We start from the raw sequence: 27698 nt of genomic DNA, 5'->3' as shown, positions 1-27698 counted from the left end.
TAAAACAATGGTTTTTTTCTTCAATAATAAATTTACCTTAGTTTCCTGTAGCTTTCTTACTTTATATTTAAATTTTTAAAATCTTTTTGGCCAGGAGTGGTGGCTCACGCCTGTAATCCCAGCACTTTGGGAGGCTGAGGAGTGGGGACCACAGGGTCAGGAGATCAAGATCATCCTGGCTAACATGGTGAAACCCCATCTCTACTGAAAATACAAAAAATTAGCCTGTTGTGGTGGCATGCGCCTGTAGTCCCAGCTACTTGGGAGGCCAAGGCAGGAGAATTGCTTGAATCCAGGAGGCAGAGTTTGCAGTGAGCCAAGATTGTGACACTGCACTCCAGCCTGGACAACAGAGTGAGACTCCATCTCAGACAAAAAAACTTTTTGACTCTAGTAATAACATTAAGGTTAAAACACACATTGGAGAGCTGTCCAAAACATTTCCTTTTTTATATCCTTATTCTATAAGTTTTTTTATTTTAAAATGTATTTTTAATTTTTTTTCCTGTTAAAATTTTTTTTGTTAAAATGAAGACACAAACACACACATTAGCCTACGCCTACACAAGGTCAGGATTATCAATATCCCTGTCTTTCACTTTCACATCTTATCCCACTGGAAGTTCATCGGGGCAATAATGCACATGTAGCTGTCATCTATAACAACAATGCCTTCTTCTGGAATATCTCCTGAAAGACCTCCTTGAGGCTGTTTTACAGTTAACTTTTAAAAATATAAATAGGGCTGGGCGCGGGCGCTCATGCCTATAATCCCAGCACTTTGGGAGGCTGAGGCAGGCAGATCACCAGGTCAGGAGTTCGAGACCAGAATGGCCAATAAGTGAAACCCCGTCTCTACTAAAACTAAAAAAAATTAGAGAGGCTTGGTGGCAGCCGCCTGTAATCCCAGCTACTCGGGAGGCTGAGGCAGGAGAATTGCTTGAACTCAGGAGGAGGAGGTTGCAGTGAGCTGAGATTGTGCCATTGCACTCCAGCCTGGGCGACAGTGCAAGACTCTGTCTCAAAATAAATAAATAAATAAATAAATACAGAATGAATACACTCTAAAATAATGATAAAAAGTATAATATAGCAAATACATATACTAGTAACATAGTCATTTATTATCAAGTATTATGTCCTGTACATAATTGTATGTGCTAGACTTTTATGAGACTGGAAGCACAGTAGGTTTACACCCATGTAGCCACAAACACGAGTGACGTTACTCTACAGCTTTACATTTACTACAATGTCCGTAGGTTTTCAGTTCCGTTATAATCTTACAGGACCATTGCTAAATATCCAGTCCATTCCTTACCTAAACTTCCTTATGCGGTACATATCTGTAATTCAAGACCGTCATTCAATCTCCACCTTTCTACAGCATTCTTTCTAAAACACATATGTTCTAGTCTCTTATCTCTAATTCATAAAGCTTAAGTGACTCCCTATTGCCTATAATACAAAGCCTAAATTCTTTGCACAGCCTACAAACTACTTCATCATTTTACCTCAATCTTTTTTGTAGAGACAGTGTCTGGCTATGTTGCCCAGACTGGTCTCCAACTCCTGGGCTCAATCCATCCACCCGCCATGGCCTCTAAAAGTGCTGGGATTACAGGTGTGAGCCACCGAACCTGGCCAAAAATCGCTTTTGCAAACTTACTCAAGGCTATAGTACTAACAAAGCTGTCTACTATCAGTATGTGAGCAATGTTGCTGTTTAAAGCTAAATCAACGAGAATGTAACATCCTGCTCTTAACTAAAGGATGCACGAGGAGTCATTTCATCCAAAGAAGCAGGCTGGATTTACAATCCAGGTGAAGAATTTCATATAACGAGTTGGAGGACACAGCGTTTTACAATTTTTTAACTTGTAGTTTCCACGGAAATAGAACCTTAAGTCGGCCAGGAGTCAAGATTGTATTGTTCCTAATAGAACTCTAAACAGTGTTCTTAATGGAACAGTGTTCCTGGTGGAATATGGTGAAGACACAACAACCTTTTCTCCTTTTGAATGATTGCTGCTTTCTTTACAATAATTTCCACAGCGCTACTTCCTTCCCACTCCTGTATAGACATCTGTGATACCCAGCTGAAAGCTGATTCCAGCTTCCTCTATCCCTTTCTTAGACTCATTCAGCAAAAGCCGGTACCCTATTATAGTCTCTGTTTTCTCTTACTGAGACGCTCCCGATTTCCCATGGTACTGTTTGCCCTTTTGCAAACTTGACTTTGATGAGTTTTTTGACACAAGACGCTTATCTGTCATTGCATTTGCAAATATGCATTCAATAACTTGGAGTAGAGAGAGAAATGTATTCATAAACGGCAAATGTTTTCATGTTGCCAAACAGCAACATAAGCAACAAAGTATGTATGAGCACTACGGTACTACATACGAAATCTCATAAGCCTAAAGAATCTACTGCAAATCCCTCTCTGAAAGATGGCGGGGGGAAAGTAGCGGTAAAGTGATGCCCTGGAAACTGCGATCATCCAAGCAGGAAGCGCGCCCCGCCGCACCGCACTCGGACCGACTTCCCAGAGTCTCAGCTCAGGGGCCCAAAAGGCAGCGCGCATGCGCAGCGCCTGCCGGCCGCGCCGCGGTTCCTTCCTGCGCCTTTATCTGCATCCGGGTCCGTGGGATTCGCGCTCCACTGGTCCGCCGGGGTCGCTCGCGGGTGGTTGGGCGTTGCTTGTTCCCGCTGTTCCAGCGTCGGAAGAGCCATTGGGTCTGCCGGTAAGCTTAGAGGCGGGGGGACGGGGGGAGCGCCTAGAAGGGGACTCGGGCCGGGGGACCCAACGGCGATTTCGCCTTGTGCGGGCTTTGTGCCGAGACGGGGACGCTGGGCCGGGCAGAATGGGGTCTCAGGAACCTCGAGGCTGGGGGCGCGTGGGGTCTCCCGTCCTGCCCCTCGCGGACCTGGTTGTCCTCTCAGGATTTGTATCTACGGGAGGAGGCGTCCCTGTCCTCTCCTCTCTCGCGGCTTCCTCCTGACACCTCTCCCTACACTTGTTAAAAATTCCTAACAGTCATCCTCATTTGCATTCGCTGTCGTTTGCCGAGTGAGGGCCAGGCAAAAGCGCGGCTGAGGGTATTTGCAGTCCCCGCCTCCCGGGCTGGAACCACAGCCTTCTCTACTGTCTCTCGTCCCTCCTCGGGTCGGTCCCACACGCGCGGCCAGGCCACCCTTACCCTTTGAGGTCAGGTCAGGTTGAGTAAGGAAAAGCTCGGAGCAGAGGTTCTGCAAGTGTAGATTCTGGTCCTGGCCCCGCCATTAACTAGTTGTGTAACTTCACAGGTGTGGAAGTTGCCATCCAGCTTTGAAGTTTTGCGATTTTATATTCAGCAGCCCTTTTTCCTAGCGATGCACATCCAAAATGAATCAGCACCTGAAGGAAGACGAGGGAAAGGGTGGTGCTCTGTTGTTTTTTGATGCTGTCTTGTCGTGATGCCAGGGAATTGCATAAGGCCATAGTAGTTTGGATCTCTGAGGATTGGCAAAAACTGGAAAAGTCAAATCTTAAAAACTTAAATAAATGTGAAGAAATTCTTCTTTCTTCTGGGTGAAGGGATTCATTTGGGACTTTTGGAGATGACTCTGCGCCCTCCAGAGAGTTTAATAAAACAAAAAGTTGCCTGTACCTTGGTCTGAGAGACTTGCTTGAACTTCGTTTCAGTGAGGTGTGTGGTGTTCTTAACAAATTTCACCTGATTATGAATATCACCTGTGATAATTTGCAAAAGCAGAGACTCCTTGAACTTCCAGATCTTTGAAACACTGTATCTAGGGAGAGGGACCTGCGAATCTATATTTTTAACTAGCATCCTAAGTGATTCTCAACCTATAAAACATCTGTGGCATATGGGTCTTTGAGTCCGATACACTCGGTTTTAAAGTCAGCTCACTGGGCCACTTTTTAACGTCAGCAATAAACTTCTTGGAGTTGCAGTTTTCTGTATCTGAAGAGTGAGAATAATAATTTCAATCTCAGAGACAATTAAGTGATTCTAAGCACTTTGACAATAGAGTTCTTAATCATTTTTGTGTCTACAGAACCTAGCAGTGCTTAGTATATAATAGGTCTTCAAATGTGTGTTGAACTGAGAAAAATAACATGCCCAGGACGCAGAAGACATTGGAAAGCTCTAATGCTTCTCGTCCTACTTACCTTACTTTTTTCCCCGCATTTTATTAACAATCAGCTTGCCATATATTCTTGTTAGAAGTAAATGTATCTTTTGATGGTCATGACAGCCAATAATTGTTTCTGATTCTTTGCTTTACGTCTAAAATTGTTTTTGACATTAGATTATGGATATATTTAAGTGGAGGCTGAGTCCATTTGTTGTACTGAATTTATGATTTACTATGTAATTTATTTTCTGTAAATAAATGTTATTGGGCCAGAATTCTAGATCATGGTGACCATAATATTTTGTTGTGTGTCGGAATTCGAAACTGTTATCTTCTTAAAGACATTTAGATTCCATACATTTATTTTAATAAGAACTTTAATCTCATTAATTTAGAAAATTTGACTTATTACTCTATGTAAAGTGTGTGGGTACAAAAGTCAGAAATGCCGAAACCATGTTATAAAAGGCTTCGTTCGTATTGGTGACTGATGCATTTAAATATGAAACTAAGAATTAAAAATCTAAGGATTATGGGAATTGTCATAGAATGTTGAGTAAATGTTATAAGGGGACGTTTATAAGCTATTGGTGGTAATGTCAGTTAGTTCAACTTCTGTAGAAAAGAATGTATGAAGATTTCTCAAAGAACTAAAAGTAGAACTACCATTTGGCAATCTCACTACTGGGTATGTACCCAAAGGAAAATAATTCATTATATCAAAAAGATAGCCACACTCATTTTTATCTCAGCACTATTGACAGCGAGGCAGTAGAATAGGGTCTGGAGGCGGGGAACTTAAGGCCAATTCGTGCTGACTTCCTAAAGCTGAATCAAGGGAAAACACCAAGGTCTAGGGGCAGGAAATCTAAGGCCAATTTGTGCTGACTTCCTGAAAGAGAAAACACCTGCGTCTGGGGGCAGGGAACCTAAAGCCAGTTAACCAATTAACGGAAACTTCCTAAAGCTAAACCAAAAGGAAAAAACCCATCTCCCCATACCCAAGTAGCAAAGGACCAAAGGCTACTCTCCCTACAATCGACTGCCTTCCACCACCTCTCAGGTGGAAGGAGAATGTGCCTTGGATTGGCCGTGGACTGAGCATGGGCCATGCCTTCATCTGCATAGGGAGCCAATTCACCTCAGCTTTTAATTAGCCACGGACCAAATCCTTCATGCAGATAAGGTGTAACCGATAAGGGACCTCAAAAGGAGTACTTAAAACCCAGAAAACTTTGTAACCGGACTCTTGAGCTGCTTGCTTGGGCCCACTCCCACCCCATGGAGTGCTTTTCTTGCTTCAGTATCCCTGCTTTCGCTGCTTCATTCCTGTGTTTCCTTCCTTTTGTGCAGTTCTTTGTTCAAAATACCAAGGAGTTGGACACCTTACGCTTATGGCCTTCCTTCCATTAACAACATTAGCAAAGATAAGAAATCAACCTGAGTGTCGATCAATGAATGATTGGATAAAGAAAATGTGGTATATATACACTGCGAAATTCAGCCGTTGAAAATGAAATCGTGTCCTTTGCAGTAACATGAGTGGAACTGGAGGCCATCCTCTTAAGTGAAACAACTCCAAAACAGAAAGAAAAATACCACATGTTCTCATTTATAAGTGGGAGTTAAATAATGTGTACACGTGGTTGATGGAAAGCAGACTGATAGACATTGGAGGCTCAGAAGGGTTGGGGAGTAGGAGTGGGTAGATGATGATAAATTGCTAGGATCAATGTACATTATTCAGGTGATAGACATATGAAAACCCCAGACCTAGTCACTAAACAATATATCCGTGTAACGAAATTGCATTTATACCCCTTAAATTTATACCATTTTTTTTAAAAAAGGAAAACAATATGTCTTACAGATATCAGAAACTGTGAGTTACTGTAAGAATGCTGATTTCCACATCTTTCATGGTATTAACCTACATTGTGTAAAATGGAATCGTGTAGCTTTTAAGTGACTGATCTCTTAATATACGTATAATTTTCTTTAGAACAATTTTTGAGGAACTAAAATTGCTTTCTGTGAAGAAATTTCTCCTCCAGAGATCAGTTTATTTAGTTCACTTTGTTTTCTTTTTCTTCTGTTGAATTCTCTTATTAAAAAGAACATGTCTAGTGTGATCCCATTGTTACTATTTGAATTCTGACCTTGTTGCTTACTACCTGTGTGACCTTAGTCAAATCATGTGAGTCCATTTCCTCATCTACAACTGGGCATTTTATGTACTTCACAAGATGGCTGTAAGGATTAAAATATGTACACTTGTCCCTGGTATCTGTGGGTGGTGTCTGTTGGTATCTGTTAGGGATTGATTCTAGGATCCCCCTTCAGATACCAAAATCCACAGATGCTTAAGTCCCTCAAATTATATGGCATAGCACTTGCATATCACCTGCACACATACGCCTATATACTTTATCTCTAGATTGCTTATAATACCTAATACAATGTAAATGCTGTGTAAATAGTTGTTATACGGTATTTAGGGAATAATGACCAAAAAAAAAAAGTCTGTACCTGTTTAATACAGATGCAAACATCTTTTTCCCCTGAATATTTTCAGTTCTTGGTTGGTTGAGTCCTCGAATATGGAATCCACAGAAGGCTAACTGTACTTTTAAATGACCTAGCCCACTGCCTTAAACTCCGTGTCTGCTCAAAAGAGAACAGCTATTATTACTATTTTTAAAATTCAGATTGTATATGTGCATATCCTTCTTCAGTAATGCACTTTTAAAAATCATCAATATATTCTGCTGTTTCAGTGCTCTATTATTTACATGTTTTACAAAGTTATTAAATTTAAATTATCTCTTTATTATATAAAGTGTTCTAAAATGGACTTTTCTCAGGTTTGAACTTCTGTTTCTGGAAGCTCTGCGTCGCCATAATGAGGCTTGTAATTCTTGATAACTATGACTTGGCTAGTGAATGGGCAGCCAAGTACATCTGTAATCGCATCATTCAGTTCAAACCTGGACAGGACAGATATTTTACACTGGGTTTACCAACAGGTAATTAACTACTTTTTCCATTTTATATTCTGATGTTACCCAAATTTAATTCTGGTGGAATTGAAGGGTTTCTCTTAGTAAGATACTTTTCTCATTCATTTTTGCCATATCACTAATTGAACATCGTAGTATAAAAGGCCAGAAAAATGCATGTATATAAAATCTACTGTCTATAGTGTGTTACTAGGTCTTGTGCCAAAGTTTAGTCTCACCTATCACTCCAAAATGCAATAGGATATATTGTAACTTAAGTGTTGTTCATATTTTTTGTACATTTTTCTAGTAGTCCTTTGTTTTGGGGAGCATTGCTTTTACCATTCATACCAGTTTTTAGTTAATCGGCTTTCTTATTAATCATTAAGAGGTACCTAAGTTATGTACTGTTGCCTCTTAATTTAACTTCACCTGCCTTATAAATACTTATTAATATAGAAGTTATATATTATGTAATGCTTATTAGCCTTTTACTATTTATGTTGCTTCTATTATAGATATATTACAAGTGAAAAATATGTCTTCATCACAGTTTAAGGAGAAGCATTAATTACATATTTTATTGAATTAAGTTTTCCATTAAGCGTGCTCTTAAAAAACAACCAGGTGGTATCATTTGATCTTATGGCACTTTATTTGACCCATGATTTTCACAAAGACTTAGACCTGGAACTAAAGTTGCTCCTTATTGACTACAAGGCATTTGTTCTATACCCCTGAGCCTTGGTTTCCTTACCTATAAGAAAAATATGGATAATAACTTAAGATGCTGTTTTGAGAGTCAGCTAAGATAGTGTATGTGTAAGTCCCTTGTATACTGTAAATAGTCTATAAATTTATAGTTTCTGTGTTTTATTTAAACAGACTATTTTCTCCAGCTCCTCCCCTCATACATGCTAATTACATAAAAACTACAATTGTAATTTTTTTCCACTTGAGTAATTTCCATGAATGGTACTCTTCAAGCTGATTGTTTTGTTTTGCTTTTTCTCTTTTGGTCCAGGGCAGTAGATCTTGGTGAGAATGGCAAAGGTGACTTTTTTCACTGGACACACCAGTACTACACCCCCAGCACCCTCAGTTCTGATATGTGAGCCCTTGGGGTTGAATATGGTTTCTGTATAGTTTCTATGCTGTTATCCTTAGTTGCACTCTGCCTACCTCTGTTAATGACATTGTGTTAATTATGATGCAGAAAAAACAGTAATTTGAATGGGGACAAAAAGACTTAGTCTTAAATGTCAGCAGTGCTAAACATCTTTTTGTGTATTTAGATCTACAGCTTTGCTTTATTTTGAATAGCATAACTGCTAGTAATATATCTGCCAAGGGAGTATCTCTGGAAAACCTTGTTGAAATTTTCCATTACTCTCCTTCATTGACCATTGACAAGGTTAATTATGTCCCCTTCCACCACTGCTTTTGAGACTTGAACATACATGTCAGTAATTGCTAGTACCAGGCTGTATTGTAATTATCTCCCCATCAAGCTCAATTTCTGGGCAATATCTGTTCAATTTTATATTTACTCATGTGATCTTAATGAGGGTGACATTTAAAGCCTGTATGCTGTGAGCCTGATCTGCTTCCCAAAACTTATTCCCACCATTTCCTTACCCAGAACTGGGCTAGGCAGATTTGACTGCTTGCAGTTCAAGAATAGGGCTTGAACTTGCCAGCTGCTTTGCTTTGCTTTCACTCATATTCCTCGCATGTTATTTAATGGAATCTATATGAGCTCTGGCACCAGATGTATCTAGATTTGAATCCCTGGTTTCACAGCCATATGATATTTGGCAAATTCCTTAATCTTTTTGACCCAGTTATTCTGTCTTCAAAATGGGAAAGATAATGCCAGTTTCTCAAGGTTGTGAGCTTTATGTGAGGTAATATATAAAAACATTAGCACAGCATCTAGCCACATGGTAGACAGATGTCATCATTGAATCTCCGGCTCCATCTTTGCTCTGCTCTGAGTTAGTTTCCTCTTTGTGGAAATTGTATCCCTTCGTCAAGACTGAATTGAAATGCCATTTTCTTTTATTGTTCTTCCAACTAGCAAGATTGTAGTCTTTTTTATTTGATGTTCTACAATACTCAGACTTCTTTTAGATTATAGCGTTTTTCCTGTGTTATCGCTATTTTGTACTTGCTTATCCTTATATTGTGAGTTCTTACAGGAAAGAAAATGTCTTAATCTTTGTTTTATATAAGTCATAGTAGGTACTTGCTAATTTGTGTTAGTAATGACTATTACAAAGCAAATATTAAAATTAAGTTGCTTTAACCAGTTTTTTTTCTTCAGTCTTTTAGCCACATTGATTACAAAATAGAAAATGAATTTTTTTGTCACCTCAGTTGTGACAGATCATCTTTTTATTCATATATCCTTTAATTGACAGAATCCTATAACTCGTCTCTTGACACTAAAAGAGAGAAGAGATTCATTTATCCTTCCAGAAAGGAAGAGGAAAGCATATTTATCCATCTTTTAGGCAGGTTTCATGTTAGTGGGCTATAGCGTATTGAGAAAGAAATGTAAAATTTTACTACATAATTTTTAAATTAATAATTGTAATCTAAAACAACCTGTGTGCTAAGCTTTTAGAAAATCTTTTATTCTTCTGTTCTGTGAACCTGTGTGGTATTTATTTATAGCCTTGTCTATTCTGTCATCTCAAATGAGAGGCAGTCTTTTTACTATTCTTGAATTTTCTTTATATTTGTTTTTGTCAGAGACTGTTTTATCAGATTTCTGTATGATACTTGGGTTGAAATTTTTTGTGCAGCCTTTTGTTTTGCACTGTTTTGTGATGGTGGGTTAACTAGGAATCAGTACTCCAACTAGGAGTGGGAGGGCCAGATAACTTGTTATAAGAATGCAATCTGGCCTTTCAGTTTGAAGTTAAAATGAAAAAAAAAAACAAAAAACAACCAAAAAAACAAATTTAGAAAGCAAAGATGAAGGCTATCAAGTGGCTAAATTAATTTATTTTTATTCTGTCGTATCATGAAGCACCATCTTTTCACATATCAAACTGTAATTTTATAAAACAATAGAATCAAGAACTCAGATGAAATATTAGAAGATCCTCTTTCCTATAAGTTCTGTCCTAAGCAAAAATAACTTCTTTTTCTCACTTTACACATTTTAGCTGATACATGCTGAAGTTATCAAAAGATGAGAAACAGGGGCTTCATTTAGAAAGCTGTAAGGCTAAAGTCCCTACTCAGTGTTTGCCAGTTTGAGATTCTATTTTGAAAGTAGGGGCAATATTTAAATTTAGCTCTGTTTTCCCTTTTGATTTCAGTAAATGGTCAACACTTGACCTATTTATATATCATTTGTGCAAGAACTCAAGATTTTCTTTTCAGAAAGGGAGATTTTTAAAAATTCAGGTACATACTCTAGAAGCTTCTAATCTTAGAATTTGTAATAGTATATCCCATACCCAACAACTCAAGGATAATTTTCCAAACTTCAATTTTTATTGACAGATTTCCAGCTTTATTCAGCAAATTCTAGTTTACCAAAATGTTTAAGTACTTGTTAATTGATTATGTATTTAAGTTAATAATTGCCTAATTAATCGGAATGACAGAATATTATTAAGAAGAAAAACATAGATAAAGTTAATAAGTTTTTTTAATAGATCATTAAGTCATGTTAGAAAATGGTATTTTTATGTCTTTTAGGGAGTACACCTTTAGGATGCTATAAAAAACTAATAGAATATCATAAGAATGGACACCTTTCTTTTAAATATGTGAAGACCTTTAATATGGATGAATATGTAGGTAAGCTATACTTAAAGATACTATTTGGGTATGTTACATTTTGAATAAAATGAATATAGTTTTAGAATATTAGTATATTTGAATTTATGTTTTGAATATAATATTAATGTATGAATATATTTCTAAAATGTACTGCTTTGAGATGAGATTGGGAGTTTATATAAAAACCTGTATTTTTGTGATAGTAGCACAGAATAGTGGAAGGAATGAAGGACTAGAAATCAGAAGATCTGCATTCGTCCTGGGCTCTGCCACTCACCAGTGATGTAACTTTAAGCCAGTCTACTCACATTTCTCCTTCTTTTTTTTCTTAAGGCAGAGTTAAAATCAGTGTTGTAAGGATAATCTAATGTATATGTAAAGGTAATTAGTTAAGTATTTTTTCAAATCAAAAGCTATATTGGTAGACCTGAAACTTTTATTTTTGAGTGTTAACTTGCCTACCTGAAATCTATGATGTATAGAAACTCTGTTAAAATTTATATATAGCAATACATATTTAATGGTAGCATAAATGATAGCCAAAGAAGTGTTGTGATCCCACATAATCTGCACACATATAGTATGAATAGAGGAGGAACATGGCTATCATTTCACTTGAATGGCTGATTATTTTGAGCTTAACATGAAAGTCAGTTTCATTGATTAAAATTTTGTGTGTTTGAGAATATAGTGATGAAGTGCACATGAACTAGACTTTCTGTGTTTGAATCCTGTCTCCTTTGTGAATGATGGGACCTTTGGGAAAGATTCCTATGTTTCAATTGTTCACCTATAAAATGAGATAATAGTATTCCATAAATGTTTTATGAATTAATGCATACATTTAAAGTGATTAATACTCGGCATATAATCATATATTCCACATAAAAATGCTTTTAAATTGAATATGGTATAGAGAAGTTAGATATATTAAATAACACTTATGACTTAAACAGAAAAATAAACTTTAGATTTATTTCTGGGAATACTTACATTTTTATTAACTTCATCTTTAGGACTTCCGAGAAATCATCCTGAAAGCTACCATTCTTATATGTGGAATAACTTTTTTAAGCATATTGATATAGATCCTAATAATGCACATATCCTTGATGGGAATGCTGCAGATTTACAAGCAGAATGTGATGCTTTTGAAAAGAAAATAAAGGAAGCTGGAGGAATAGATCTTTTTGTTGGAGGTATGTAAAATCCTTTTGTCATTAACTGTTAGTGTTTGAATTAGGGATTTTTAAATTTAAAAAAGAAATCTTCTCATTGTGTAATGTGAAGAGCACCTGTGACTGTCCATAATACCCATTAATTCTGCTACTGATTCCTGTTTTACTTCATTTTCATTAGAAAATAATCTTAAAATTCCCATCTTAATCTTCAAATTGACAGCTGGAATTATTTACATTATGCCTTGAGAGGTACATCCCAATCCGTGTTAAACTCTTACAACTACCTCTTTAAAGTTGACAGTTTACCACATCTTTCAAAATTAGTAATATGTTTCTTTACCTAAATGATAGTTTCTTTTTACTATTTCTTTAAAACTCTAGCCAACCTACTTATCAAATTACAGAGTTTAAACGATTGCATGAGGAACAGGTGGATTTTAGTAGATCACTTTGTTTCATCTTACTGAGTAATCAGTTAAGAATGATGTAAAACTTTTTACTTATCAGCCTTAATATGAGTTAAGCTGTATAATTGTCATAAATTCCAAAATTAATGTTTAATTTGCCAAATTCCACTTGTAATTTTTATATGTGTGTGTGTATACATAATCTACAGTTAAAAATAGGAAGTTCTTTATAAAGACAATATGGTTTTCTATTAGTATAAACTATCGCAGTCAGCTAGCTAATTGCTATAAGAATAGTACAACATCAACTAAACTAAAATCAATTTTTTTGCCATATTCTTTAATATTCAACTAAAAATACTAATGCTGTAAATTATCTGTATATAACTTATTATTAACTTAATAGAACACTGATCAAAATTACATGAATTTGATCTTCAATAGAGCTGTACTGAGGTTAATTTATACTTGAAGTGGCCAAGTATGGTTGAGATAGTTGATTATTTTTGGAGGAAATTTGGTTTTAAAGTCAGATGTAAAACTGTATCCTGTTTTAGCCACTTAGTATCTGTGTGACCTTGGAAAGTTGAAGTTCAGTATAAGTACATCGTTTGTAAAAGAGGATTAATATTAACCATTCCAAAATTTGTGAGAATTAATCATGTTGTAACATGTATAAAATGCCTTACACGGTGCTTGGTATGTAGTTGGTACTCCATAAGTGCTACTTCAGTCTTCTCTTTCTCTCTCAACTGTAAATGCTGAAATTGTCCCTTAGAATTACTGAATTCCTTGGGATTTTTACCGAATTCCCTCTAAGGACATCCAGCTGGATTGAAATCTTCTCTTTCAGTTTTTACTTCTACCTAGCAGAGTCAATAACATTTACTTTCTTGATAGAATGGTTTATTGGAGCAAGAAACCAAGTTAGACTATTGCTTTTCAAATTAGAAGGTTATCTGTTTTAAATAAAATTTACTAATATTACTTCTGTAATCCTAGAAAATATGCATACTCCTGCTTTGTACATATGGCTCAATTTGGGGATAATTAACCATTTGTACCTTCCAATATTCAGGCTAAGACAGTAGATATTTGAGAGTATCTGAGGGGTGTATAGACCATCTAATCTTTAGATTTTCTAAATTCCACACCAGAATCTAGGAGAATTACTGGAGTACAACATACTGCAACTGCTTATATAAAAAAAAGTTTTCACTCATTTACTATAATAAAAAAAAAAAGGCTTTTAGTTGTTGGAGGTTCATTATTAAGTACTGCTTGAAAATGTCTTCATTTGTGGACTTTCTTTTCCCCCTGTTAATTTATTGACCTTACATAAGTATGCATATGACAAATCTCTTGTAGACTCAAAGACAGGAAATAGATTTTACTATGGGGAATAACACTGATAAGAACACTTGATTTTGTTCCTTTGCCTGCCTTCCAGAAAGCATTCATAGCATAAAATAATGTTTAAGCCTGTAACTCTTATTCAAGATGTCTGGTAGAACTTCCCTCTTTCCTTATAACTTTAAATCATTTAGTACTTCTTTTTAGTTAATTTTTTTTTTGGGGGGTTATGTTTCTTCAGTATAAACCACCTCAGTTCTCCTTTTGAAATATATGTTGCATAAGTTGTAATTATGTTGATCACTGACACCACTAAAAAGAATTTGATTTGGTTTTTTAACCAATTAGTCTTAAGCTTCCTGTAGTTCTTTCTCCGCTCCTCCCCGCTCCCAAATATATTTTAAGAGAGTTCCCGTGCCTCTTACATTAACATCTTTACTGTAGTCATGGATGATCCAATGCCTGACATTTTATATGTACCATCTAAAGGACATACTTGTGCATAGAGAAGGATTATTGCATTTTCTTTGAACTTTTCCTTATTTGGGATGCCCTATTATTGGATATGTATTCATGAAAGAATCTCATTTGTTGATCTAGGTTTATCATCATTGGATTTTTAGATGAGGATTGGCATCTGGGTCTTACGACTACCCTTCTTTTGTTCCAGGGTTTGGTTAATAAAAACTCTAAGAACTGTGCCAAATGGGATCAAAATATCAGCTTTATTAAAGGTAAAGTTGAAATAGAGATTGCAGTTTGGGCTTGAAGCCAGAATGGGGTTTTTCACTCCTACCCTTTGAATTGAAACAGTAGAATGAGAAGAGCTCAAAAATGTTAATCTGCTATTGCTCATTCCAGGGAATTAGAGCAGAGTTCCCTATCCTAGAGGGAAGAGGAAAAGAAAAAAAGGAAATACATACTTAAATGTTCTCATTCTTCCTCTTGATGGCAAACATGTTGAGAGAAAGGGTAAAGGTGTATCATGCAATTCCTGACTTAACCCCAGCAATAAGATACACAAACATGGATTTTTAAAAATAAAATGTAGCGTTGGTCCCAGTGGCTCACACCTATAATCCCAGCACTTTGGGAGGCCGAGGCGGGCGTATCACCTGAGGTCAGGAGTTCGAGACGAGCCTAACCAACATGGAGAAACCCCATCTCTACTAAAAAAATACAAAATTAGTTGGACGTGGTGGCGCATGCCTGTAATCCCAGCTACTCAGGAGGCTGAGGCAGGAGAATCGCTTGAACTCGGAGGTGGAGATTGTGGTGAGCTGATATCATGCCATTGCACTCCAGCTTGGGCAACAAAAGTGAAACTCCATCTCAAAATGAATAAATAAATAATTTTAAAAATCTAGTTTTACAATAAAATCTAAATATATAAACTTTTAAAATATCTTAAGGCAGTAGTGTCTTGGGTTTTTTGTTGTTGTTGAGATGGAGTCTCGTTCTTTCGCCTGGGCTGGAGTACAGTGGCTTGATCTTGGCTCACTACAACCTCCACCTCCCAGGCTCAAGCAATCCTCCTGCCTCAGCCTCCTGAGTAGCTGGGACTACAGGCACCTGCCTCCATGCCCAGCTAACTTCTGTATCTTTAGTGGAGATGGAGTTTTGCCATGTTGGCCAGGCTGGTCTTGAACTCCTGACCTCTGGTGATCCACCTGCCTTGGCCTCCCAAAGTGCTAAGATTACAGGTGTGAGCCACTGCACTCAGCCTAGGTGATAGTGTTTTTAAAAAGTAAAAATAAGACAGTAGGGAAAATGTTAACCTTCTGATTTGATTGCATGCTTGGATTCTTTGCTTTACTAGAAAAAGGAAATAATGGGATCAAAAGTAAATTAACTGGAATGATTCTAGGTTAACTCACCAACTGAAGGAAAAGTTGAAACAACCAAGTCTGGAAAAACAACCAGAGAACCTCAGATCTCAGAAGTAGAAACTCATCAATCTTCTCCTTGCAGTGCTATCATCCAGTACTTCAGTTCGCCATGCCTTCTTCCTTACTGTATCCCTGGTCAAGATTCAGATTCACACAGAGATTCTGATTGGTTCAGCCTGAGACAAGTGCTTGTCTCTAGACCACAGTAACTTTACCTAAGAGGGATATAGGAAATTAAAATTGTTCCAGCCCCTCTGGTGAGGGAAGCAAGGCAGAAGAGAACAAGGTGGGAGGTGGAAGAAACTATACTGAGCTGACCAAAGAATAGCAACCATGCATTCATTTATCCAGCCATTATTTAATAAGTGCATCCTGTGTGTCACTAGTTGTTCTAAATGGTAAGAATATAGTGATGAAGATAAAGCCCGTACTTTCATGAAGAGTACATGTACACTCTACCCTTAGAACTGTAGGAACACAGGAATGACATTTACTCCAGACAGTTTTAGAGATGTTTCATAGAGGTGCTGATATCTTAATTTAGACTTAAAAGCTGAATAAGAATTAGCCACATTTTAAAAAATAATTTTATTTCAGGAACCTCAATTTTTGACAGTTACAGCCAACAAGCAAATATCTTGACCCAGCTCTATTATTAACCTTTGCTCATAATTTCAGCTTAGCGGTACTAGCTGTACACTTTTGTAAGGCCCAAATCATCAGTGAGGTCACTAGTAGTAGATCTTAGTAGACTTCGTATTTTTTCCTGAAGCTTGTATTTTCCTGATCCCATCCTTCCCTCTTTACACATATATAGAGAAATATAAATGTTAGGGATATGTGTACCTAAGAGGAAAAGCAGAACACTTTTACAAATCTAGAGAATTTAATGCCTATAATTATTATATATTTATAAGCAAATACATACTTAATAGTAGAAACAGTCAATGCATATTAACCACATGTAGGTCTGGTCTTATGTCTCCTTATTAAAAATTCATAAATTGTTGTACTTTGGCATCTGTACCTCTTTCAATAGAGTATTCATTTCTTCATTTTTCAAAACTGGGTTACTCTGTCATATTTTATATAAATTTTGTTAAAATTGTGTGCTAAGTGTCAGTAAAATACAGATATCATTAAAGTAAAGACGCAGAATATAAATGTAAAAGATATCTTAATGACTCAAGGAATTGGCGGATTTATTTTTTGTCTGAGGTTGCCAGAAATGTGACTAGCTACTAGGGTACTTATAAATAAAACTTGATTTATGTATGTCATGGAAAGATTCTTAAGTTTGTGAAAAGAATTACCTTCCATTTCCTTCAAATAAGAATGTCATATTCCTGTCTATATTTTAGAGGTAATCCTAGAATATTAGAGTTGGCACTAGGTCTCTTTAAAGCAGTGTTTTTAAAACTGGTTGTCACCTATTATTATATCATAAAATCAATATAGCCAGTTACATGCAACATTTTCCTTTTGTTAATGAAATGCAATGTAATAGAAAACAGCTTGTATGGTTCCTAGTAAGGGTAAGTATGATTTCATGCAATTCTTGTCTTAATTATATTTTATATGTTTGTGTTGTATATGTGTATATATATACTAGATTACAACATCAAATGTTATTTCTTACAAGGGTTACAGTCAGAAGTTTGAAAAAGAAAAAAAAAAACTATTCACCTAGACATTATCTTGTCCAATCCACACATTTTTATAAGTGAGGAAACTATCCTACAGAAAGGTCTACTAGTTATTGCGCTATCTGGACTACAACCAAGTAAATTAAAGTGTGACTATAAAGATGTCCGAGTAGGAATCAGAAGAAAGATCCGAGTCCTGTCTCAGTATTTACCCAGTTGTGACGTTGAACAAGTCATTTATTTTTCTTGAGCATCAAAATTTCCTTTTGTATGTAGAAAAAGGTGGAGGAAATGAGGGAAATAGATATGGCTAATTTGACCATCTCATAAGATTTTTAAATAATATTTAATCTGTTATGCATGTGAACGGGCTTTATGAATTATCAAATGTTATATTAATATAAGGTGATACTTAATTTTACTATTAGAATCATGTCAGCTCATTGCTAAGCATGTAGAAAATGTGGAAACATTTGTTGAATCAATACAGAAACAAATATTTTAATGCAGTAATAGGAATTCAAGTATAAAAACAAACAAGGTAAGTGTTTTTTTGTTGTTGTTCTTTAATGCACATTGAACTTTGTGAAACCTATTTACATCGTGTATATGTATGTATATTTCTTTTGAAAGGAATTGGTCCAGATGGTCATATCGCTTTCAATGAGCCTGGATCCAGTTTAGTATCAAGGACAAGATTAAAGACTCTAGCAATGGATACCATCTTGGCAAATGCCAAATATTTTGATGGAGATTTATCAAAAGTGCCAACTATGGCTCTAACTGTTGGTGTGGGGACAGTGATGGATGCTAGAGAAGTAAGCATTAAATGTTCTTTGTTGTTTTTCCTTTGATGTCAATGTATTAATATTTTGTACGGGTTATGATGCTGAATAAGTGATATTTTGATTGCATTCTCTTTGCAGTATAAATTGTTTTCTAGTTTTCAGTAACTAACTTTTGTCAATCTCACTGACATGTTTAGGGATCAATTAAGTCTTTTGAAGCTGTAAACTAAGAATTAAGCACCACTACTTTTGAGGTGCTACTTGCCAGTTCCTGCTCCAGTTTGAGGTCCTAAAATCTTAACTGATCACATGGTTTGTTTTTTATTGTAAGTGTCTCATGAAAGGACTGTTGGGACAATGATGCATTGCTAGTTACACAACATCTTTTTTGGAGCTCTCAGGATGATTTAAATGCTTTTTTACTGTATGTTATGTAGGATGATAGAGCCCTGTTGGTTTCCAGGAGAAAAGGAACTCAGCTGGGGCTGCAACTATTCTACATTTGGTATATTTCAGCATGGAAGAGCTCTGAACAGCAGACCCTGTGTAATTTAAGTTTTTTTTAAATTGGGCTGTCATTTTCTTCCTTGAGAATACAGAACAAATTGTAGTCAGTTCATGGTTGTATGTAGTTAAATTATATGGAAACCCAGAACTCTGTTCCTTTCTGGTAGCCAGATCGGACAGGTTCAGAGGAAAAAAGTATAGACAAGGTATGATGAATAAGTAACTTATCTTGATATAATTAAACTTGAACATACAAATAGATACAAACTGTCAATCAAAATATATGAGAAACCTAAAAATCATAGGTATATGAAAAAAGACCTCTCAAGGACTGAAATTTCATAGTCAATAAGTTGAGAAAAGGATTTTAGAGCAATCTTATTTCTAAAATATGAAACTGAGTTATGTAATACATTACATTTAACAAGATGTAATACAGTTTTTAATGCTGATTTTTAGAACAAACAATTACTCAAATACTAAGTTTTTTTCTTTGGGTCAGTTTTTGCCTAGACAGGAGTGCAGTGGTGTGATTACAGCTCACAGCAGCCTCAACCTCCTGGACTCAAGAGATCTTCCCACCCCAGCCTCCTAAGTAGCTGGGACTTCAGGCGCACACTACCATGCCTGGCTGATTTTTCAATTTTTTTTTTTTTGGAAGTGACAAGGTCTCACTATGCTGCCCAGGCTAATTTCCTCATTCATTAAAAATTACATTTGACTTAAAAATTCCAACTAAGAAGGGATATGGAGGATTTAATATGAGGTTATAAATGTTTGTAAATCATTTATATCAGTTTGTGGGATGATTAAATGTTGATTATTCTTTAGCTTTTTGATAACCTTTTAAAATAGTGTTACTGTGACATTTAAGTAGCATAAAGCTGTATCAGTGCAACATCTGCCTGAGCACTGGTTCTCAAACATTAGTGTACATAAGGATCACCTGGTATCCACACCTAGATTGATTCTTTAAATTTAGGGATTCTGCAGTTTGAACAAGCATACCAAATTATTCCATATAGTTTGTCCTTTCCCATGATATGAGAAATAATCTCCTTGAGAGTAGAACAGATATAACTAATCACAGATCAAGTCTATTTAGAGAGCAATTTGTTTTATCTACACGTTAGCTGTAAACACCAATAATGAATTCTTCATCCTATAAGCTTCCAGTAGCCTTCTTTCCTCTAAACTCCACTCTCTTCATAACGTTAATGGTAGGTATGTACTTACTTTTCTCGCCAATAAAAGTTTGGTTGTCTTTTTTTTTCTCAGTATATATACTTGATGTTGAGATTTCTTGCCACCTGTCCCATTACCTTTTTATAGAGTGTGCTTCACTAATGAAAAGACTCTTAGCTCATATTGTCTAATTGTTAGAACTTTTACAAGAGGCAATGTAATTGTTAATCGCTAAGAATATGGGCTGTAGAATAAAACTGCTTGTTTGTATCTTACCAAAACCTTGGGCAAGTTACAGAATATGCCTCAGTTTCCTTATCTTTAAAATATGAATAAGAATAGTATTTCTCTCATGTTGGTTTTGAGGAGTTGATGTAATTCAAGGAGAGTGCCGAGTATTTCCTCCCATTTTAGGTCTAGTTACAAAATATGTAATACAAAGTTTGTTATAAATATTTTAGAACTACAGCAGTTTTAACATTCTTTTTTAAAACAATTGTAATGAGGAAAAAAATGTTTAAAGATGTATTACATTACAAAAATGTGTGTGTAGATGTTTAAGTGGAATCAGTTTCCAGATGAAAGGTGATGAAGACAAGATTCTGACACATATATTCACATTTGCAACATGTCATTGCATTATTTCATTGGCAGTTAGGGACTGAGGACCAAGATCTTGGATTTTCTGTAGCTTATAAGGGTAATATCAGTCATATGTGCTTATAAGACAGTTCCTGTGTTTAAATAGATCCTAATCCTTCTTTAAATCCAGTTTTTATTCTGAGTCAACTTTGAATAGCACATGTTCAGTGAAATGCTCTTCAGGCGTTTCTTGTAACTCTTCAAATTATCTATTGTTTTAGAGTCTTTGCTTTTCTGGCGTAGTATCTATTGCTTATCTAGACTACAGCAATTTGGTGTATCATTCTACATTGTATAAATTATTCATAGATTTGTAAGTCTGCTTTTGCAAGAGAGTCCTTTTTCTTCATTGTCCCAGGTTTCTTTTATACATCATTTACTGTGTTAATAATTACAGGTATTATAATGTTTGCACTAATACCCCATAAGAAGGTATTGTTTTGCTTTGTTAAACAAGAAGCAACATTTTGTGCTTGTTACCTTAAAAAGTAAAAATAAATACCTTGAACTATGATGTGGAACTATGTATTTTTCTTTTTCTCTCAGAAAAAATATTGGTGCCGAAGTCCTTGTTTTTTTTTTAAAAAATAGAGCTCATTACTCATTTGGAACAAGTTTTACCAATTGGTGTTCATAATTTTTCAGGTAATGATCCTCATAACAGGGGCACACAAGGCATTTGCCCTGTACAAAGCAATAGAAGAGGGAGTCAATCACATGTGGACTGTTTCCGCTTTCCAGCAGCATCCCCGAACTATTTTTGTATGTGATGAAGATGCTACTTTAGAATTAAGAGTTAAAACTGTGAAATACTTTAAAGGTGAGCACTGAATTTCAAAAGCCGACTGAGATATTCTGTTGTGGATGAAAATTGAAACTTACTGTGACTGTGGAGTTAAATCTCACACTGTGAAGTCTTGAAAAGTGGCAACACACAGCTGGTTCTTTCAAGGAATGGAAGGTTCTCAGATAATAGTGTCTTCAAAGTAGTACCTATTTTTTTTTGTTTTTCATGAAGAATCTCTTCAGTTTCTATTTTCAGTAAACATTTTTTCTTGAAATCCAAGGTTTAATAATTTACTTTCATATTGAATATATAAGACCAAATAACCCAAAAGAAAATGTATCTTTGTTCATTCTGGATTTCTTTTCATACTTACCAGTCCCACCTCAATCCCTCTCCCTCACTCCCCTCTAACCTAAATTTAGAACCTAATCAGTGGATAATAGAGATCTCCCACTAATTTAATCTTTACAATTTTAAGCCAATTTATTCCCATATATTAAAGTTATAATGGCTAAATGTTAAAACAGTATGGAATAAACTCTGCAAGTAAGCAGGAGTTTGATTGCCCAGACTTCATGTTGATTTTCCTTTTTGCTTTTTCCTGTAGCCCAGTAATTCAGAAACCTTACTGTACCAGGCTGTGTATTACAAAACACATATGCTTGATATAATGGTTTTAAGAGATTTTCAAGGGACATTTTGCCTATACCCAATGTCGAACCCATTCTCTAAGAGTCAGCTCCACATACTACACATATGTAAGCAAGCTGTACAAACAGGTAATTTTCATAAAGCACCTGTATTTACATAGCTGATATTAAAAGTTATATAGTTGATCCTATAGATAGGTCAGTGATAAGCATGTAGTAGGTATGCTACTTTTGCTACATGATTATACTTTTTAATCTTTTTTACTCTAGTAACTAGGTATTTATTTTAATGCCTATTGGAAAATACACTGAATAAATGAAAGCTGTATTTTTTGGATATTATTGCTTAAGACAGGGTCCAAAAAAGCTACCATATTTGATGGGCTCTCATATACATTGATCTTGCTGATGTTGGACTGTGTCTTAAAATTGGTGTCAGATCATAGCTTACCGGGTAGCATTTTTTTCTCAGTGGTACATAAAATGATGTGTCTTACAGTCTATAGCATCTCATATTCAGAAATAAAGTATATAATCTTAAATTTTTAATTCAATGCAAACAAAACCAGTAACCCATATTTCATGTAAATGTGTGAATATGGCAAATATCTTGAAGGTGTTATACAAATAACTGACATTTGGCAAGCATAAAATAGTCTATTTTTAAACAAAATACTGATCTTGCTTTGTATATAGTTTTGTATTTGTACTTATGTTTCATGAGCATTTGCCTCTTCTAAATATTTGGAAGCATTTTAATGGATAGTCAAGTACATAAATCATAATTTATTTAAACATTTCCTTATTGTTTAACACTTAAAGATTATTTCTAGTTATTTATATTTTTAGCATTTAAATTATTAATTTACCAAGCCACAGATATATCAGATTAAACTGAAAAATTGAAAAACTGAAAAATTTCTGATTTGTGAATAAAACAGAGCATTTGATGGAGTTTTAACTCTATTTTCCCATGTAATCCTTCAGATTTCATCCCAAATAATAGATTCCTTGACTACAAGGAATCCTTACTATCCACAAGTTTTAATTCCAGTTTTAAGGAGATTTGTTTAACATGGCCGTTTTCTAGTCCTATTTAAGTCCCAGATAAATGCCTGTACTAATTTGATTTTGTCACAATTTTTTAATCAGATTTTTACATTTTGGTGAATATTATTTTGGTGAATAGTAAGATATTTAATAATAGCCAATATCTCTATGACCAGGCACTATTCTAAATGCATTTTACTTTTTGATTTACTTATCACAAAAATGTTATGAAATGGGTACTCATAGTCCCATTTTTAAATGAATTAATAGGCTTAACAGACAGATGTTAAGCTACTTACCCAAAGTCATACAGCACATATTTGGGCAGAGCTGGGTAATAGAAATCAAAATCAGGCTGATCTCTGGAGTATATAGGCTTTTGTCTATTCTGCTATACTGCCTCCCAGAATAAACTCTAGGTATGATACCATCTACATCAAAATCATACTTCCATATGCTTTTTTCCCCATATCATAACCAGTGCTTCCAAAAAAGGTATATAGACATATGTTAGAGAATTTAAAATAGAAGGGTGGTAGATGTTTATATGTATTTAGTTCTTTTAGTTCATCTAATTGTAAGCTCTTATGAAAAATTTTGAAACAGACCATTCATGAGAAGATAGATGCATTACCTAAAAAGGACACAATATTTTTCACTTTGGAGCTGTCTGTATTTCTGAAGAGGTTTCAGGATATCAGCCTCTGTTAGGGTATCTCCTTCAATATGAAGACAGAATTTAGATATTCTAGGCTACATATGGGCCTCATTTTATAGTATTTTAGTAAAGGGTAGAGAAATTGAATATTCTTAAATAAACACATTTCAAATGTAGTTTGTATACTTTTCATACGTCCATTGAGTTACTAGTATATCAAAATACTGGAGTATGTAAATTCCTAAAATTGTCATCCATAACTCTTCAAATTCCATTCATATCACTACCCTTTCTTCTGTCATCACTAAAAAGTGCCAACCAGAATCTTAAAGGGTTCTATTTAGTGCCTAGATAAGATCTAGGTTAACTAGATCCAAAACAATAGAAACTGTCAGTAAATGCAAGTTTATTTCAGTATACACCTGTATAGCAGTATATTCCTTTTGAAAGATACAAGTTAATCACAAGACAACAAGTTTAGTACCTGGGGATTTGTTTTATTCATTCTCGCTTTTCATTTTTGCTTTTTAAATAGTACAGTTTATCTTTGATTTTAGTATATTTTCATGACATCATATGAATTTTTTCTCTTACTTTGTATTTAGGCTCCACCTCAGTAGTTTGACAAAGGTAGAATGAGTTCATTTTGAGTCAAAACCATAAAAGTTACTTTGTATAGACATTGGTTAGAATCTGTGACATTTAACCTTTCTTCTGGTAAGGTTTCAGGAAGTCTGGTGCATTTTTATCAGAAGAATTATTTGTTTGACTTAAGTAGCAATTATTTATTTATATAAAATTCATATGTAGAAAGTTGTCAATTTTTACCTGAAGTCACAGTAAATATTTGACTTAATACCTAAAAAGCAATTAATAGAATTTTCAAAATAATTATTTCTAGTTTGCAAGCAGTCCTATATATATCCAATGTATAGTAAAGGAAAAAACTTTATAAAGGAGTTGAATTTTTAATGTTTTTCCTGTTATTTTAAGTTGCATGTATTTTAAAGCTCTGTGTATTCTTTCCATAATCAAAGTTGTTAGCAAATGACAGATGAAGACTATTTAAGTAAAAAAAAAAAAAAGATTCTCTACAAACTGATACTCCGGAAAATGTTACATCTTCTAAATCATACAGCTGATATTACCCTTATCTTTGTTGTCCCCTCTCCTACTGGACGTAGTTTCCGGTGCTAATATGACCTTCAAGTAGGCTGTTGAGAAGCATTCTCTCACTTTCAGTTGCAGCACTAGTGAATGGAATGCTTCCCCCTTCCCTCCTTTACAGTCCTGTTCTTATGGTTAGAATTTCTCCTACTACACAAACACTTCCCAGTGCTCTTTGCTTGTCCCTTAAAAGTGGGTCTTTCTCAAAGTTCGGATTTTAGAGTCCTTTTTGCAGCCTTTCTGACAAGGAATATCTGTTCACTAACAAGCAACCTATCTCTCCAATCCAGTAATTCCATTTCCTGCAAAACCGCATTGTAAGTGCCTTTCCCCAGCCCCCCATGTTCTTAATAACCTGGAAATTTTAACTCATTTCTTTACCCTCCAAATTGTAAAATCTCTGGTTCACTAATTGGGTCAAAGACAGTCTTTTTAGAACTTTTTTTCTCCCTGAAGTAGTGTAGTACTGAGGCATTAAAACAGGAGTAACTGGAAGATCAGCTATTTCCCAAGCAGCTTTCATAGCTAAGAGCAGTCTGCAAGTATATGTACTAGTTACAAAATGAAAGTTATAATCTATCTGATTTAAAATCTAAATTCCTATTCTGAATTAAATGATTTAGTACAGGTTGTTTTCTGTATTGTTTTAGTAACCCTCCCTCATTGTAGAATTTGTAATCAACCTTTGTCATAAATACACATGCCAAACTATTAGAAAATAATTTGCCAGATGAATGGATAGGGTAATGTATTAAGAGTGAGACAGCAGTTCTGAGCCCCTGGCTGGAGTCTAGTAGAGGAAGTGCCAGAAGATCAAGATTAACATAAACTTTCAGATGTAATTAAAACATATCATCTAAGTCAGTATTCAAATTTGTCATGCTGAATCTCTTTGAAGACAAGAACTGCTCTTCTGGTTACTCCCAAAATACCTGTACACATTCTAGATCTGACTGTTACATAATTATAAATTGGTATTTGCTAGGTAGATAAAAGACATTCTGAAACATTTCTATTTGTACTTTTCCAATAAACTTGACTATCAAGATGGGAACTAAACAGCTTACTGTGTCTTATAAAAAATACTTTGTTGTCTGAAGTAAATGAAATAGTTCAAAATTAACAAAACAACTAGAACTGTGCTTTTTTTCTTTAAGGTCTAATGCATGTGCACAATAAACTTGTGGATCCACTATTCAGTATGAAAGATGGAAATTGAAGGAGATTGGAGCAAAATTCTGCTTGAATGAACAGAGCACTTTTTACTAAGTAGTAGATGAATTTTCAGCTATGCAATATGATAAAACATGGGGAATTTTGAAGACTGTCATTTTTTCATTTGAGTATCTATGTTAAACATTCCATAATTTGAATATTTATATCTTGTACTTGGGTTTAAGAGAAGTAGCTGGCTCTCAAGATTGGCTATTATAAAGTATTGAAGTCACATAGCCACCTATTAAAAAAACAGCATAGAAATGTCTGCCCGTTTAAAAAGTCATTTTAAAGGTGCCATTTGTGATATGACTCCAGTGGCATATATTTCATTTTTTAATGACATGACACTCCAAACCTTTCAGATCAAACTGTCATTGCAGACCTTCACTTTTGGAATGCGATCTTTATATTTTCTGTGCATCACACACATGCTTTTCTGCACGTGGTTGCCTTAGTCATCTTCCTACAGCACTATCTAGACATCACAAATTGTGCTATATATCGTTGGTAAAGGAAATTTGAAGAGATGACAGTGCCTAAAAGTAGTTTACATCCTTTCGGAAAGTATGTGTAAGTGCATGTTTTTTGTGCATCACCTTCTATAGCACTTTTTTACAAATATCTTATTTTTAATGACTTGGGTTCATGTCCCTAACATAAGTATCTTGACAATTATGAGCTTTATACCTAGCAATCCACTTCAAGAAATTCTTTTGGAGAATATTTTCTGATTATTGTTAAACTTAATATACAACTAGCTTTATTCCTTATGTCTAAAATAATAATATGAAGTATATATAAAAGGAATTACTGTAAACTACATTGCCATAGCAATTTACATAAAAGTATATTGTTTTCTATCTTTAACTCAGATAAAGCGTGTAATAAATAAGTTATCTAAATTTCCAGAAGTGAAACTGAATACATGCATTCACCTCCCAACAATTATAGTATATGTGAACCTGCATTTATTTTGCGTTTGTTGCCATCATGCATCAGGAGTTAGGTTAAAAGATGTCTCTGCCTCTGTGGGGAGCAAAAAAAATGCTCCTTTTGCTCATTTTGCATTTCAGAAGCCCACCTGGTAGAAGCAGCCTTACTTACCTGCTTGTCTATGTGATTAAAATGTATTTAGTTTCTTAAAATATTAAAAGAGCAAATAAATTAATGAAATAAAATTGGTAATAGGATTTTATGGTTAAAAGTGGGGGATGGGGTAAATTTGCTGCTTTAATTCCAGATGATGTTTTAATAGCCTTATGTTTTTTAAGTAACTAGTGAGTCAGTAACATTCCACGTACACTTCCAGAAATAAGAATCATTTACTACAAACTATGCTGACTACCTTAGAAAGTCATACAGCATCACAGTGAAAAAGCTAAAGGTACCTGTTGTGGTACATGATTCACCAGTTATTTCTGTGCTCTAAAGGTCTAAAAATTCTCCTTTCCTGACCTTGATGTTAGGGGCTTACTTGAGGTTCATGTACTCAAGCTCCTCCACAAGCTGAGTAGCGGAAACTCTGGCCACTTTCATTCCTGCTTTCATTCCCTAACTCAGGAGCTAAGCTGCTGTTAGGCAAAGAACTTAGCTTTTTGAAGAAAGAAACCATTGAATCCCAGCT

The 27698-nt window shown here is 35.1% G+C and overlaps 1 protein-coding gene across 3 annotated transcripts; it reads left to right on the top strand.

The window, feature by feature from the left end:
- The first annotated feature begins 2630 nt into the window (after nt 1-2630).
- On the top strand, nt 2631-27252 carry GNPDA2 (glucosamine-6-phosphate deaminase 2). Of its 3 annotated transcripts, none has more exon segments than NM_001194875.2 (7): nt 2631-2747; nt 7011-7172; nt 10863-10964; nt 11963-12145; nt 18056-18240; nt 21190-21364; nt 26014-26982. In NM_001194875.2, coding segments are annotated over 6 exon segments (831 nt in total). In that variant the 5' UTR covers nt 2631-2747; nt 7011-7048; the 3' UTR covers nt 26076-26982.
- The last annotated feature ends 446 nt before the right edge of the window (nt 27253-27698 follow it).

This window comes from Macaca mulatta, chromosome 5 (assembly GCF_049350105.2).
Source record: "Macaca mulatta isolate MMU2019108-1 chromosome 5, T2T-MMU8v2.0, whole genome shotgun sequence".
NCBI lineage: Eukaryota > Metazoa > Chordata > Mammalia > Primates > Cercopithecidae > Macaca > Macaca mulatta.
This window is presented reverse-complemented; position numbering and strand designations above follow the sequence as displayed.

Excerpts from the sequence above, each read along its gene's own strand:
- GNPDA2 (XM_078001842.1), top strand. The coding sequence starts at position 7,049 with ATGAGGCTTGTAATTCTTGATAACTATGACTTGGCTAGTGAATGGGCA. Across the intron at positions 10,965-11,962 it reads TAATATGGATGAATATGTAG|GACTTCCGAGAAATCATCCT; the intron begins GTAAGCTATACT and ends CTTCATCTTTAG. Across the intron at positions 18,241-21,189 it reads CAGTGATGGATGCTAGAGAA|GTAATGATCCTCATAACAGG; the intron begins GTAAGCATTAAA and ends ATAATTTTTCAG.